The sequence below is a fragment of the Pseudophryne corroboree genome, chromosome 1 (genome assembly GCF_028390025.1).
Source record: "Pseudophryne corroboree isolate aPseCor3 chromosome 1, aPseCor3.hap2, whole genome shotgun sequence".
Taxonomy (NCBI): domain Eukaryota; kingdom Metazoa; phylum Chordata; class Amphibia; order Anura; family Myobatrachidae; genus Pseudophryne; species Pseudophryne corroboree.
Genome location: NC_086444.1, coordinates 365,618,422 through 365,635,616, shown reverse-complemented (window position 1 = coordinate 365,635,616; position 17,195 = coordinate 365,618,422). Strand labels below are relative to the sequence as shown.

Here is a 17,195-nt window from a genome sequence, read left to right as displayed (position 1 = left end):
CCCCACGCAATTTTTTTTTAAAGTTTAAACATTTTTTTTTTTTTTTTACAAGGTGCACAATGAAGCCCAGCACGGATCTCTCAGATCCGGCCGAGATTCATTGTATTAAAGTCGGCAGTGTTTTACAAGTCACTCACGTAAAGCACTGCCTAAAAAAACGAATGACATCGACATCGGAAAAACCGAAAATGCAGAATACGGCAGCTTAGTAAATTAGTCGTAATAAATTCAAAAAGTTGCATATTTACACTTTCGATGTCATTCGTGATTGAACTTTGACCTCAAACGGAAAATTACGAATGTTAGTAAATTTACCCCAGAGTGCAACATAATTTGTATTCGAATTGCTAATGATAGTCATAAATTATTGTTTAATACAACAATATATAATTTTTTTATATAAAGGTTTACACATACAGTACATAGCAAATACAGTGAAATGACTCCACAAACAATATGACATACAGTAACAAGTGAATTAATGCAGCTAATACATGAGAAAATGGGGCCTATATCAAATAATATTTGCAGCATATTCCCCAAAAATACCAGTTCACAAATATTTAGGATTCCCCGAATGTATGAAAGAAGAACAGCAGCAGCAGCAGATATCTCCATATCTGCCTCATTCCCTCCATTTCTGACAGCAGCAGCACTCATAAGTTTCTATGGGGATGTAAAGCTGTCAGATTTACCAAGCTTCGGATTGCTAAGCATTCCAGAATTTGTCTCAGTAGCTGTAGCCTATGGCCTGCAGATCACAGAACTCCCCCAAGCAATCCCCCCCAGCAATGGCCGCCATGATATGTGATCAGCAGACCACTCATGTGCAGAACCCTGAAGGAGAAGTAAAATAACCCCTTTTGCTATCATTTCACTTCCTACACATTACAGGGATTGGCTCCTTTTGGAGCCTACAACTGCAGGTGATGAACAGTACATTTGGGCAATGTATAATGTCTTATAGCCATGAATATCGGCAATAAGAAATTATATTTAAAAACCCCATAATCAGTAAATATGTTCTATTGTCCCATTTGGTTCAGGACCTGGCTCAGAATTTATTTTACATACAGTACATTCATGTTTACATTAGAATAAGATAACTTTAGCAAGTGGAGTATGTTCCCTTTAATATGTATTTATAGGACCTTTTTATCAAAGGCCATTTTTACAGGATTCGTGATTCTATGTATTTACTGTCTCTCACAGCCCTTGATGGCCATGCTGGGTATGGCCTGTAGAGGCTATTGTAGGGGCTCTCAGGCCATTAGCTTCCCCACTCAGAGCTACTTACCATAAATGTATTAAGGACAGCATCTCAGGATAGTGATAGCAGATGTTGCGCATAGAAGAATGCTTTGTTATTCATATAAAGCATTTTGTTCTGGGAAAAATGGTATTTAATTTTTTTTTCTCTTTTTTTTACATTTTTCAGTTTGTTATTTATATTTTCATTTCTGAAGAACCTGCCCCTGGAAGACCAAGACAGGTCCAGGCCAGGTTCACACATGCCCAGAAGGGAGCCTGACTGCTTGGCAATACAGCAAGTAACTGCTGCATGGCAACTTTTCGTTGTAAGTATCCTCCCCCCCCCCAAATATATATAAATAGACCTCTGTGTCCCCTAAATGTCCTGCCCAATAATACCAAAACTGACTTGAGACCCAGGTAAATCTTTGAGGTCACAACTTGGTAGATATCACATAGACTTCTAGGTGACATTTAATGCTACATTGGCTCCTGGTGTTGTATTTGTTAAAGTCCTCACTGATTTCCAGCCATGATTTTCCTTTTGTTTCAGGGAGGTAAAAGTATAGAAAAACCCCACAGATGGCTGTGATGATGAGGAAGACAAGGAAACAATACTGCTTCATAGTAGCCTGGAGAGACACAGAAAAACAAGGTTTGTGTGTTGAATGCAGTAGAAACTGTTCTACTACTCTCACTCTGCACAACATCCTCAAACAAGAAGATAAGAGGCATTCATACAGCATACACTCATCATTAATTGCATTAGTAGGCAGCAGAGTAGCTCATTGCATTCTCTTACCACTAAGAAGGGAAAGACCATGCCGATAACAGACAGGCCTAACCAGTTTATTACTCCCACAATCACCATTGCTGCCGCTCGAGCCTCCTGAGAAAATATTTCCAGATTGATAGTCATGGTGGTAGCACCTGAGAAACAAAAGACATGCAGGAGTTATTATTATTATTATTACATTTTATTTATAAGGCGCCACATGTGTTTCGCAGCGCCGTACAAAGGACAGTACAGGGAGACAAAACATAGCATTACAGTAAATAAATAACAGAAATAGAGTACAGGTAACAGAGCACCACACGTTCTCAAGACATAATACAGCTAAGATGTAAGTATTGATGGAGTGATCATCGTACTACTAGAGGCTGGTGGCCATAGATGGAGATGAGCCTATACTTGCAGGATAAAGATGGTCATTGAGTAGGGGAGAGCTGCGAGTGAAATGTGTCGAGACGAGGGCTTAGATAACAAGAGGAAAGAGGGCCCTGCTCTGAAGAGCTAACAATCTAGTGGGGAGGGGCGACAGACAGATGACAAGAGGTGCAGGCAAGTGGGAGGTAGCCAGAGGGCAGTATGCAAGCAAAGCTGAGGTGTTCACGGCATGAGGCAGGGGGGTGGAGGCGCGGCTTCAGCACTGGGTTATGCATCGGGAGGGTATGCTTTGATGAATAGGTGGGTTTTTAGTGCCCGTTTGAAGCTTTGCAAGGTCGGGGAGAGTCTAATGGAGCGGGGGAGTGCGTTCCACTGAAGGGGTGCAGCACGGGCAAAATCCTGAACTCGTGCATGGGAAGCAGTGACCAGGGCGGTGGAGAGGCGACGGTCATTAGTCGACTGTAGGGGGCGGGAGGGAGTATGAAGGGAAAGGAGATTGGAGATGTAGGGAGCAGTGGAATTAGAGATGGCCTTGTATGTGAGGGTGAGGAGTTTGAAGAGGATTCTGTAGGGGAATGGGAGCCAGTGTAGATTTTGTCGAAGGGGAGTGGCAGATGTGGTGCGGCGGGAGAGGAAGATTAGCCTAGCTGCGGAGTTCAGGACAGATTGGAGGGGAGCAAGATGGGAGCAAGCGAGGCCAGTGAGGAGAACATTGCAGTAGTCAAGTCGTGAGATGACCAGTGAGTGGATCATGAGTTTAGTTGCACTCTGGGAGAGATATGGCCTGATACGAGCAATGTTGCGTAGCTGGAAACGACAGGATTGTGCCAGAGCTTGGATGTGGGGTGCAAAGGAGATGGAGGAGTCAAGAGTGACACCCAAGCAGCGGAGTTGGGGAATGGGGCAGATGGTGGTGTTGTCAACAATGATGGAGATATTGGTCGGGGGTGTTGCTCTGGATGGGGGGAAGATGATGAGTTCAGTTTTGTCCATGTTGAGCTTTAGAGAGCGTTCAGACATCCAGGAGGAGATTGCAGAGAGGCAGCTGGAAACCTGGCAGAGGACAGATGAGGACAGATCAGGAGATGAGAGGTAGAGTTGTGTGTCATCGGCATAGAGGTGTTATTGAAGGCCAAATGAGTTAATGAGCGCACCCAGGGAAGAGGTGTACAGGGAGAACAGAAGGGGTCCAAGGACAGAACCCTGAGGGACACCAACAGGAAGGATGGAAGGGTGTGAGGTGGTGCTGGAGGCAGACACAGAGAAGGAGCGGTTAGTTAGGTAAGAAGAAAACCAGTCAAGGACAGTGCTAGAGAGGCCAGCGTTTTGGAGTGTGCGGAGGAGGAGAGGATGATCTACGGTGTCAAAGGCAGCAGAGTTACCTGTGATGTAGAATCACTCTACACCAACATACCGCATGATCTGGGTCTTAAAGTTATAGAGAAGTATTTATCTCAGGATTCCACACTGTCACGTGAGCACTGTCACTTTATTTTGGATTCTATCTGGTATATTCTTAAACACAATTATTTTTTGTTTAATGATGAATTTTTCCTGCAGATTCATGGTACCGCCATGGGCACCAGGTTCGCTCCGAGCTTTGCCAACTTATATATGGGGAACCTTGAAAATCAGTACATATGGGGGGGCCCCTTCGGAGCGAACCTGGTGCTCTATGGTAGGTACATAGATGATTTGTTTATTATTTGGAAAGGGGACACAACATCTGTTTCACATTTTATTGATTTTCTTAATTCAAACACTTTTGGTCTTTTTTTCACAAGCACAGTTCATAAGACGGATATGACGTTCCTGGATATCGCACTACACGCTGGGGCAATTAATCAACCTATTCAAACTAAAACATTTAGAAAAAAGGTTGACTGTAACACTTTCTTGGGATACACAAGCTGCCACTATAAACCTTGGGTCAATAATATCCCCAAAAGCCAGTATCTGAGGATTAAAAGAAACTGTTCCAATGAGAATGATTTTATTATCCAAAGTAGGGAACTGACACAATCTCTTTTGGATCAAGGCTATCCGAAATTTCTCCTAGATTTGGCTTATGAGGAGGTATCAAAACAATGTAGGCAGGAGACTCTACTAGATAAATCTGAAAAAAAGAAGATCAGTTATATATCAGAAAATAATGAACCACTCTTTATTTCAAGATTTAATAATTCATCAAATAAGATTAGAGATATCCTGACAAAAAACTTCTCTGTGTTAAAGATGGACAAGGTGCTATCAGGGTGTTTGAATGATAAACCTAGAATAGTTTTCAAAAGAGCTAATAACCTACAAAACCATCTTTCACCCAGTTATTTCAAACCCATTTCTACTTACTGCACTAAGAAGCCTCATATATCTCAGGCACAGAGAGGACAATGTAAGAAATGTTTTAAACCCAGATGTATCACCTGTAGATTCATTGATTCAGAGAGCCATGACTTTTCAGCCCCGAAAGACACTGGGAATTATAAATTTAGTATTATCGGATCCATTACCTGTCAGACCACATATGTTATATATGTAATAACTTGCATATGTGGCCTGCAGTATGTAGGTCGTACTACCCGGTCACTCAACACACGGTTCTTAGAACATAGAAGACTAATTAACAAGAAGTCACTCACGCACAGTGTGCCCAGACATGTGGTTCAATCACATGAGGGGGACATTAAGGTTATCTCTATTAAGGGCATTGAGCACATAGAAGAGACCCCAAGAGGTGGCGATAGGTTCAATCGCCTCTGCAAGCGAGAGGCGTATTGGATCTGTTCGCTCAATACCCTTGTTCCAATGGGTTTGAACGAAAACATTGAAATGAACAACATATGACAAATTAGTCTATGGCCCAATATTGTATGACTATGTATCTATAGAATACTATTACTTTTTTCTTGTGGGTGTCTGGTTATATATATATATATTTTATAATATATTTTATAAAAATTTTTTTTATATATATATATAAAAAAACTTTATTAGTCTAGGTCTGGCAATGTTGAAATATTGTCTACTTAAAAAAGCTAAAGTAAATAACTATATAAATTAAGGTTGTGATCTGATTTTGTTGTGGGTCTCGCTGTGGCTCGATCCTGTGACCTTGGGAGCTGGAGTCCTAGAACTTACCTGATGAGCTATTGAGAATTATGCTTAAACCAAAGCTCTTAGTAATATTAGGAGTGCTATAGGCATTTTCTGTTTAAATGATACTTATGTTCTCTGTGATGCCATAAATTAAATAATAATGAAATAAGGAAATGTTGTTATGTAGAATACTATAATTTATATACCTGTATGCAATTATTGATGTGTCAACAAAGAATTTAGATACATGTAATCTCCCTTAAGCATGTTTTATCGATTGATAGAGTTTTCCCTATAAAGATAGATAGGTTTATTTCCTCTGAATGAATTAAGCTGGTGCATCAATTAAATACAGGTGTAGTCCAAACGAATGAGACTTTCTTATTGGCTGAATGGACTTTATAAGCATACCTGCTATGGACACCTGTATTAACCTCCTGAGGAAACCGCTTACCACTAGAGCGGAGAAACGCGTAGAGGACGCTCCATTGTGCACCGTGTATGCTACAGTCAGCCTGGTTCCCTGCCACTCGTTTCCTCCGTGTGCAAACCTTTCAGTGCGTCTACCAGTTGTGAGGAACGAACGCCGTGACCGCCATATCCGGCAAGCCCTCCCGGGACATCCTGACCGCTGGGTCCAACACCGTTAAGTATCCATGCAGTGTCAGCTTGAAAAATACTAGCAATTTGGTGGAGAAATTTCCGTGACAGCCTGGTCTGGTAATTCCATCTTCTGCATTGTCTGTGTGATTATACTAAACGGATAATTGAACTGCTATAGAGCTCTAATCTGAATTATCATAAAACCATTCTATGCTCTCTAATCATCTGCGCACTTGGAGGACATAATTACAACTGAAAGGCAGATAAAAGGAACCCTGGATTGCTAATTAAGCTTTGACCGACAATTACCAGCTGATTTCTGTTGCTGTAGATCATGATTGGAATCTATCTTTGAACTTTTAAATACAGTTATGTGCACTTTTATGAGCTTATTGAAGCGTCAGCTTATATAGATACTCAATTGAGTTTTTATTATACTATGTGTGTTTAAATTGATATTAAATTTATGAATTGAATTTTAAACCAGCGCTCCTTATGTTTGTCTCTAGTTTATCAGAGATTTATATATTTATCTTGTGTTGTCAACAATGATGGAGATATTGGTCGGGGGTGTTGCTCTGGATGGGGGGAAGATGATGAGTTCAGTTTTGTCCATGTTGAGCTTTAGAGAGCGTTCAGACATCCAGGAGGAGATTGCAGAGAGGCAGCTGGAAACCTGGCAGAGGACAGATGAGGACAGATCAGGAGATGAGAGGTAGAGTTGTGTGTCATCGGCATAGAGGTGTTATTGAAGGCCAAATGAGTTAATGAGCGCACCCAGGGAAGAGGTGTACAGGGAGAACAGAAGGGGTCCAAGGACAGAACCCTGAGGGACACCAACAGGAAGGATGGAAGGGTGTGAGGTGGTGCTGGAGGCAGACACAGAGAAGGAGCGGTTAGTTAGGTAAGAAGAAAACCAGTCAAGGACAGTGCTAGAGAGGCCAGCGTTTTGGAGTGTGCGGAGGAGGAGAGGATGATCTACGGTGTCAAAGGCAGCAGAGAGGTCCAGAAGGATGAGCAGAGAGAAGTGGCCCCTGGATTTGGCTGAAAGCAGGTCATTGGTGACTTTCACCAGGGCAGTCTCAGTTGAGTGGAGTGGGCGAAAGCCAGATTGTAGTGGATCGAGGATGGAGTTGTCAGAGAGGTAGCTTGTGAGACGGCTGTAGACTAGTCGTTCAAGTAATTTGTAGACTAGTCGTTCAAGTAATTTGGAGGCGAAGGGGAGAAGAGAGATGGGGCGGTAGTTAGTGGGTGATGAGGGGTCGAGGTTGGGTTTTTTGAGAATAGGTGAGACCAGAGCATGTTTGAATGGCGAGGGGAAGATGCCGGTAGAGAGGGACAGGTTAAAGAGGTGAGCAAGGTGGGAGCAGGCAGTGGGGGAGAGGGAGCGGAGAAGACGGGAGGGAAGGAGGTCCTGGGGGCAGGTGGAGGGGGGGAGGATAAGATGAGGGAGTGGACTTCCTTTTCTGAAATGGGACGGAAGGAGGACAGGGTGGGATTGATGGAGGGGAGGGATAAAGGGGGCAGGGGGGTAGCAGAGGGGTGACGGAGGGAGATGTCGTGTTGGATGTCCTCAATTTTGGAGATGAAGAAGGAGGCAAAGTCAGTGGCAGTGAGGGAGGATGGGAAGGGAGGAGGAGGGGGGCGAAGGAGAGTGTTGAAAGTTTCAAAGAGACGGCGTGGACAGGAGGACTGAGAAGAGATGAGTGCTTGGAAAAAGGATTGCTTGGCGAGGGAAAGAGCAGAGCTGTAGGAGGAGAGATCAGTGCTCCAACTTATAAACTTAATAAAGGACTTTATATTGGTTACAGTGGAAGACAATGACACAGTAATTGATCAACGCAAAATCTTGGTAATTAAAAAACAATGCTTTTATGGTATGTCTTTGTGTGTGATTTCTCTGAGACATTGTGATATTATGCAGCATGACCCAGCAGTCTATAGTGAGAACCAGCGTAGTAATAATAATAATAATAATAATAATAATGTTAAACTTACCTGGTCCTGACCCAAATGAAACAGAGTACAGGAAGATAAGAATTATACTGCAGAAAGGCATCCATGTGTATTTGTCCTGAGGAACGTAGATATAAGCAAGATCTTTATGTCAATATTTTCTTATCAGTTTAGTAATCATCTTATGCCTGTGATGAATCCACAAGTTTATAAAATAAGTATCCTTAAATAGATTATTACAGGTTTATGCTGAAATGTTATTATAATATAAAATCTCATACAGTTAGCCTCATCAAAGTCTGGAAACCATTTAATATGTCCACTAAATAAGCAGAATAATAAAACACACTGGACAGTGGTGGAGGATACTGCAGCCTTAGGACCACATGCTTCCCATGAAGAGTTCTGTATCACGCTACTGATATAAATAATTTCATAACTGAGATTATGGGTTATTTGTGAGGCCCTTGAAAAGTCAACTTGCCTATCACTATGACATGGGCACAGGGACGTCACAACCTTTTTCGTTGGGAAGTGGGGGGGGGGGGGGCAAGATATAATTTCATATGCATACATTTTTGAAAAAAAATAGCATAGAGGACACTATGGGGAATGCAGATAATAGTGTATTTAAAGAAAAATACAACTTTAAGGGGTCCCATTTACAGTTTATTGAGATTCAATAAATAAAATGTCTTAATGACGCTATTCGTGCAATAAGAAAATAATTTCTGCCATGATGTATTAAAAATCACATCCATGGGACATTCACTTCTATAGGAGCCCATCCCAGCAATGTGCAAGCTAAAGTGATTGCACCAGGGATCACTTTATTTTATGCTACGGACTTACTGGGCACGCATGGTCATTAGACATTGGATGCACCAGTGGCTGTTACTGGAGTGTGATCCGGACAGTTCCTCTCACGGTAAATTGTGTTATGTAGCTCATAAACTACAATGGCTAACACCATCACTATTGCAATGGGAAACAGAGAAAGTGCAGAAGATCTTCCAGGGGATACGTACTGTACATTTTAAGGGTATCCTAATTTTTCAGGTGATTTCTCACAAAATGTGTATAATTACCCCCAAAACATAACTGTAATATGTGAATGACTACAGCAGGGCCGTCTTAACAGCAGTGTAGGCCCTTGGGCAAAGCAATGCATTGGGGCCCCTACCCATCCTCCAGCAGTATGGGTGGGGGGTGCTATCAGCAGCAGCTATGATGTCCCACAGGCGATAGGCGGTGTTCTATCTTCCGCTCAGCATGTAGGGCCTGGAGCAGTCATTTCTGCTAGTTACTCCTTTACTGCACAGATGGTGGGAGATGGGGCAGGAGGGAGAACACTTAACTGTAGAAGGGGCATTGGGCTGAATTAAGGGGCCCCCGGTACATGACTTCCAGGGTGGTAGGGGGTATGTAATACGCCGGGGAGGGGTGAATAGTGGAGTGGTTAATAGTCAAACTTTTCCGGTGGGAGGGCAGCTTGCTTGACTGCAGATATATCCAGTTCCTGGAAATAGATTTCTTAGCTTTCAATGGGATAAAAAACAAGAGTCCCACTTTTTACAAAGGATTGGGGACTTGGGGATCAGAGTTCAGGAGCCAGAGCAATCCACTGATGAAAATATAAAACTGCATGCCAGGCGTGTGGAGCTGGAGTAGGGACCAGCTGCTGGAAGGCTGATATCTCTGGTTCTGGGCATAGTAGAGACAACCTGCCAGTATCCATCAAACGGGGAGAGTCCCAGCTTTTGGAGTATACCCTCAGAAAAACACTAAGTCAGACAGAACATGAGATATCTGGCTGGGAAAAGCAAATAATATGCTCGGATAGGAACCACTGCTTTGAAGTCGGATATCTCCTGGGCAGATTTTCAAAAATCTGGTACCCCTGGAAAAAGGGGACCTCAGCTATCAGCCTGGGACCCTTATACTCCTGCGGTACATTTTCAGCTGAAATGGGAGGAGGTCAGAGGTGCTGAGATGGATGGGGTGGAGGACAAAGGAGAGCTGTGGGGGAAGAGGTGAGGAACATATGAAGTGGGAGGTGAGAAGGGCACAGGGATGGTCCCAGAGGAGGGGCCAGCCCACAGTATCTATCCATACACTGTAGGGGTTAGAGCTGGGTGCAGGGGGTGGTAGGCCCAGGGAGGTGGGCGGAGAAGGACTGTGGGGAGGGAGGTGATGGAGCAGACAGACAGGATATTATCTCTGTCCTGACACTGCCTGTATTAACTGTAGATGGCGGCCGTACTGCACCCCATGACCGCTGGCGTATTTATAAGGGGTGCATTGTGTGCAGTGAACACAGGCCCCCCTGATCCAGGGGGTTCACACTGCACACCCTGTACCCATTATTTTTAATACGTAGCCTACAGAGTCCCGTGTGCAGCAGCAATGCTGCAGAAATCACTGAAAAAATGGCGTGTTACATGCATGTGCAGTAGGTGAATCACTTGAAAAATGGCTGCGACGCCATTCTTCTGGAGATTTGCGCATGTGTTCTAGACCCTGGGACAGCGCTAGTGACGCTATTGCCCAGAGCTCTACAGCGCTGCCGCCTAGAGGGGAGGAGGCCCAGATGGAGCCTGCACATGGGCCTCCTCCTCTCTAGATACTGCCCACGACCCAGTACTTCAACTGGCGCCTCTCAAATGCCCCCCCATTCCAGTGCCTATGCATGGGCATGCCATCAGCATGCTTTGTGGCCACACCGCCACCCTGATTACATACTCTCCAATGTTGGAAAGGTATGTGAAAATTAAGCTGAAGATTATTCCTACATACAGTATATGCTGCAGTTACAGTATCTGTGTATCTAGTTCCTCTGATTATACATTTTCTACTTCATGTTCCATTGCGATGTAGTTACTGCTAGTTTAGCATACAGGACCCTGTTCAGTATCAGTAGCAGATTCTGCTAAAAAGCCGAATCTGCTACTGCTGACGATCGTATGCGGGGGGCTACCCAGCACAGGACATGGCCGCAGAGCATGCTAATCTCTGTCATGTGATGCGATCACAAATCAATTGCGATGGCATCGCAGAATCAGGAATTAAGGTCGACCCCTGCATACACAGCCAGGCTGCGAATGCAGGCGCAGCTCTGCCATTTTCTTTGTTGCAGTGGCCACGTGTGACACCACCCTAAAATGGTCCGGACATATCTGCGTTGTCCAGACCACACCCCTGCAACGCCGTGTTGATGCCGTCCCTGTCAGTCAAAGTGCGATCACATCCTTCCGGTTTGCGATCGCACTGTGAAGGTCCACGCGTGGCAGCCTGCGTTTTTCGCAGTTTAACAACTGCTACTGAATAGGGTCCATAGAGCCAACGTAGGGCCTAAATCAGACAGCGTTCACAGGGTGAAGGCCAGTGCAGTCTGCGTACGCGCAGTAGCCATACTGCACATGCACACACAGTGAGATGTGCGTGTGCACACTTGTGCGATCGCCTCTGCCTGATTGACAGGCAGAGGCGGTAGGGGGCATTGTCAGTGGCATTCGGACGGCGTTGCGGCAGCGTTGGGGGAGGGCACAGTCTGGATAACGGAGGCGTCTCCGGACCATTGCTGGGGCGGGTCGCGGCGGCTGGGTGACGTCACATGCAGCTGCTGCAGCCACAAAGATGGAGGGTAGCCAGACTGCATAGGCAGAGAGTTACTCGGCAGGTGCGAAAGCATTGCCACCATGAAATGCTTTCGCATGTCTCTGGGGGGAAGGCAGGACTCGGTTTGTGGGACGGACTTGCCCTGTGCTGGGCGTTCCTCTGCATGTCAAAGATTTTGATCGTAGATGTGCGTTTTTTTCACATCTACGATCAGGTCTGAATTAGGCCGATATTCTGCAGCATTGCACAAATCAGGTGATATCATTTCTGTTTTTGTAGGAGTGGTACAAAGAGTTACCTGCAGTGAGATTGTCAGAATCAGTAGCCCCAAAGTTAGAACCATGGATGCATATCCGGTCAGCAAAGCAAGTCTTCTGCCAAAGCGATCAACTACCAGACTCTGAGACGAGAATATATATACACAATAAGGTTACTTTTAATGAGACAGCAGAAGTGCACTCCAGTGCTATTTATCTGCGCAAAGATGCCCTTTTTTACAGGGCTACCGAGAACAGCCATGGCCTGGGTACTGAGAAAGGAGGATGGCACTAAAAAAAAATGTTTTTACAGGGGGATGCCGGTGGCTGTACGGGAACTGTTGCTTTTTTTTTTTTTTCAGCAGCACTGCATAAGGGGATTCATATATCACCTTCTGGTTACTATTTTCTTGAAAAGTGCAGCCCTAGGCACACTTCTAACAGCGTGAGAAAACACGTTCCAGCCCACAAAAGTGACATGTGCAAATTAGAGACCTGATATCCCCTTACTTGCAGTATTTCTTTAAGTAATAAGGTTATAACAGGCAGAATTTTAGAAGAAAAATGGAAAGTGTTTCAATTTTGGGTGTGGTATGACATGTCAATAATCATAATGTCAACATTCACCGTGTAGACAGTGATGAAATGTCGAACATGTTAGAATATCGACATATCATCCCTGATGGGAATACATATGTTTTATTGGAGGCTTCTCCCGGAGAGGAGAATTAGAAGTAGGTAAGTATGGGTATGTGTCAGGCGGCCGGGAGACAGATGGAAGGCGCTTCCTATCTGCGGTGTATTTATAACACAAATGTGCCTGTATTTTGGGGGAGGGGGCAGGAGATGCCTACCTGCCCCCTCCCCCCCATGAAGATGCCTCACTCCCAGCCCACCCCTGTTGTTCTTAATCTTAGATCTGTCATCTAACAAATAGATTAGAATTGATCTCAGTAAAATACATGCCATTCTTAGCTACAAGTAGCTGACAGCAAGTTGTGCCTAGAAAGTTATAAATGTTGGCAGCTGTGGGTATTGCTTAAACTCATATGTTTGTTACTGAAAAGTAGGAACTGTACACAGGAAAGTGTTGTGGTCACTTACACAGAGGATCACTGATGAGGACTCACACACTCCCACCCCCACTGTCAGGTACGGAATTGTGGTGTCTGAAAAGCCGGCAGCTCTGAACACTTCAGCAGCATAGAAATAAATCTAAAAACAAAAAACATTAGATGTGTGTATAGCTTACACAATACTGTATTTATACTATATGCAGTTATTTTAGGAGATCTGACAGAATCAAGCAATAATAGCACACGTTATTTTCGAGTCGTATCAAGAGAAAAATTGTCCAACCCCCAGATCACAATTACAATTTATATATACAGATCTATCTATCTATCTCAGTTCTGAATCCGTGCATTATGCAATGAGGGGGTGGGGCCTAATAACACAATTTGTGGGATCCTTCTGCCAGCCATGTTCCGCATAGCAGAAAACAGGAGCTGCCCTGCTTGGTAAGTGGGGTAAATTTTAGAGATGTGTGGTGGACACTTATCGGGTTTTACACAAAAACAAATTATCTCTGGCTTATTTGTGCTCCCAAACAAATTAAATAACAAATGAGAGAAAATATGTACTCCCCTGATTAATGTGATTCTGGAGGTATTCCACTTGTCTCTTAAGATGATGTAAAGCATAAAAGAAAACAGAAAAACACAAAAATCCTTGTGTAGTACTGTTGGTCAGAATTGCACATTCAAAGAATAGAGGAATAACACTTCACTAATAGTGATATATATCGGGGTCTGATACCCCTACATCAAATCACTCACAATCGTGAATAGAAAACTGAGCTTCTCATATATATTATTAACAGAGAACAGTCACCATATGAATTTCAGGGGATGCCCCCTTAAGTGAAGACTCACAAGTAAAGAACTTGCATTCAGGCACATATAATACTCAATCACGTGGATCCAACACCAGATATAGATACCAGGGGATGCCCCCTTCACCAAGACACTCACAGACTAAACCTTGTATAGATGCACAGTAGATGGGTCTTTCCTCTTCCTTTTAATCCACATTCATTTCCCAAATGTAAATCCTCAGGAAAGAGTATATAAGTGAACCAGTTTTTCACTCATAAAAACACTTTATTAAAAAAGAACAACTTCTTAAAAACTTTAAGGAGCATACCCGGATTGGAAATAGCCCAGGGATAGGATGATGACTTTGAAAAAAACGGGGCCTCGTTTAATCAATTCCGGAATTCTCTCCTCACCAGATAGCGTCCTCTCCGTAACACAGGTACGCCCACCTACGCGTTTTGATCCTCTGGAGATCTTTGTCAAGGTGTATGGGGTGACCTGTGATATGTGCAATATATAACCATTATAATTAACAACAAGATTTAGGTGTGTACAATTACAAACACAACCCCCTCCTTTGCATATTAAAGAACAATTCCCTTTAATATAATGTTCCTGTGTTAAATAACACATGGTCCCGGTCATAAAACAGTCCTTTGCCTCTCCTAATGTGGCCGCCAGCTAACTTCCGTCCAAAACAAGATGGCGTCTGTCTCACTTCCGTCGACGCTCCGTCCCACCTGACTTAAGTGTTGCTGCAAAGTTCTATCTATCGGAGGTGCTGTGTCCGCCCCACTTCCACCGGAACTCGACGCCGTAATCTTCTTCCCTCAATCTTTGCAGCGTCAGCCGTACATCCGCCGGAAGTGTGCACCACAAACTCGCTCCCTCAGTATCACACTCTTCTAATAATTGTTCCACTCGATGTATAAGTTCCTAAGTCCATTTTGTATTGTGAAGACTCCTATTACTCGTAGCCTTGGTGATCTGAAAAGTTGATAAATATCTTAAAAAAGAAAAAATGTATGTAACCTCTGCAGAATCCTTAATCAAATCCAAAAAAGAGCCACAATATATATAGGAAAAGCTGTTTTTTTAAAATGCATTAAAAAAATAATAATAAAAAAATATAAAAATCAAAACCTCATTAAAGAAACCATTGTAACTCGAAATCACTGTTAAGACCAGACGGGAGCAAAGTTTTATACTTATGTATATATGTCATTTCCATTTTGGCAAGAACACCTAAAATGCCTTTCGATCTTTCAGTGGTCTTAACTAATTTCAAGCCATAGAAATTTTTTACTTAATGTAGGGAACATTTATGTTTTTCTTTAAAATGGCTTGACAGTGCATGACTGTCTAAGCCTTTTTTAATATTTCTACAATGTTCAGCTATTCGAACCTTTAGCGGTCTTGTAGTGCGACCAATATAGAATTTATTACATCTACATTCCACCGCATAAATAATGTTGGCCGTGTTACAAGCTATAAATTCTAAGTTATAATTTATAACTTGTAACACGGCCAACGTTATTTATGCGCGTGGAATGTAGATGTAATAAATTCTATATTGGTCGCACTACAAGACCGCTAAAGGTTCGAATAGCTGAACATTGTAGAAATATTAAAAAAGGCTTAGACAGTCATGCACTGTCAAGCCATTTTAAAGAAAAACATAAATGTTCCCTACATGAAGTAAAAAATTTCTATGGCTTGAAATTAGTTAAGACCTATGAAAGATCGAAAGACATTTTAGGTATTCTTGCCAAAATGGAAATGACATATATATATATATATATATATATATATATATAAGAAAACAACAGTAGCCGGCACTCGTGGAGACTCATATAATAACTTGACACAGCACAGCAGCTTAAGTCAACGTTTCAGGAATGACTCCTTTTATCAAGACCAACAGCAAACTGAGAATACAAACATATAAATAGCTTACCTATCACCACGTGCAAACCACCCGCCTCCGCTCTCCGGGACTCACAGTGACGTCATGGGCGCGCGCCGGCGCCGGCGACCTGCATCCACAGGGGGCGGAGCTGATGTGTATTGAACCCATCACCATGGAAACCCGCTGTAAATGTCAAACGAATGAAATACAGTTCATGTGTATACATGATATGTGGGTGCTAGAGATCACAAATGCAGCAACATAGTGAATAATACCGAAGGTAGTAAACTGGTCTAGAAATATCACAAAACACAATTGGATCAAATATGAAAAAGCGAGTAACAAGTGACAGATATACAAGTTAAAGTTACTTGCAAAGTGAGGCATTGCTAAAGTCCCAGACTCTAAGACTAAATATGTAAGTAGGTGAATAATATTAAATAGAACACCATACTAAGGGACAACTAGCAAAAGGCACTGTACTAATTACAAGTGTGCCGCACTGAAGTTGACAGTGCCCGGACTAGAAAGTAATGAATATAAATTACATAATTACAGGAAGCACGTATAAGAGAGAATGTCATTGAGACCCAGCAGTTTGACTGTCTGTAAAATATAAATCCAGCGTGCTTCTTTCTGTAATAGAATTTTTCCTCGGTCCCCGCCTCTTTTGGATTCTGGTACACCATCAATGATTTTGTAGCGAATTGATGCTAAATTATGATGGCAGTCTTTGAAATAGCGAGCAACCGGTTGGTCGGAACCTTTCCCCTCCAGAGCGGCTCTAATACTGGAACGATGGAGAGCTATCCGTTCTTTAAATTGGCGAATCGTTTTACCAATGTAGAGGAGTCCGCATGGGCATTTGATGTAATAGATGACAAACCGACTGGAACACGTATATGGAGCTGTGATCGTATACTTCTTGCCTGATCTGGGATGATGGAAAAACTGTCCCGTTTCTAGACAGCTGCAAGTGGTGCAGCCCAGACACCTATAATTGCCCGGTTTACGTGTTAGAAAATGTGTAGTAATGGTTTTATTAAAGTTGGAGATGTCATTGTGAACAATGATGTCTTTAATGTTTTTGCCCCTGCGGAATGCTGGAAGGATGGACGTTGCTTTGAAAGTTGGCAAGGCTTTGTCATTTGATACAATAGGCCAAATCCGCTTAGCAGAATTGACCGTATGGGCACTGTTAGTGCAAAAGTCCTGTGGCCACACTATTCGATCCCTAGAGTCCTTGGGGGCTCTTTTACTTAGTAGATCGATACGGTTTTTAGAAAGAACCTTTTCTTTCGCTTTTTTAAGGAGTTTCAATTTGTACCCCCTAGCCAGGAACTTACGTATCATGGTATCTATCTGGAAGCTTGCATCCATGCTGTCACTGCAGATGCGATGAATCCTGAGGAATTGGGAATAGGGTAGACCCCACTTCATTGCTGGGGGGTGATGACTAT

The 17,195-nt window shown here is 43.1% G+C and overlaps 1 protein-coding gene across 1 annotated transcript in view; it reads right to left on the bottom strand.

Annotated features, from left to right (window-relative positions):
- Nucleotides 1-416: 416 nt before the first annotated feature.
- The window catches only part of LOC134945665 (solute carrier family 2, facilitated glucose transporter member 9-like), a 60,810-nt gene continuing 44,031 nt past the window's right edge, over nt 417-17,195 (bottom strand). The window contains exons 7-11 of the mRNA XM_063935136.1: nt 13,054-13,164; nt 11,991-12,092; nt 8,117-8,192; nt 2,054-2,181; nt 417-1,883 (exon numbers count right to left, since the gene is read on the bottom strand). Coding sequence (XP_063791206.1) covers nt 1,686-1,883; nt 2,054-2,181; nt 8,117-8,192; nt 11,991-12,092; nt 13,054-13,164 — 615 coding nt within the window. The 3' untranslated portion in view covers nt 417-1,685. The remainder of the gene's footprint in view (nt 1,884-2,053; nt 2,182-8,116; nt 8,193-11,990; nt 12,093-13,053; nt 13,165-17,195) is intronic.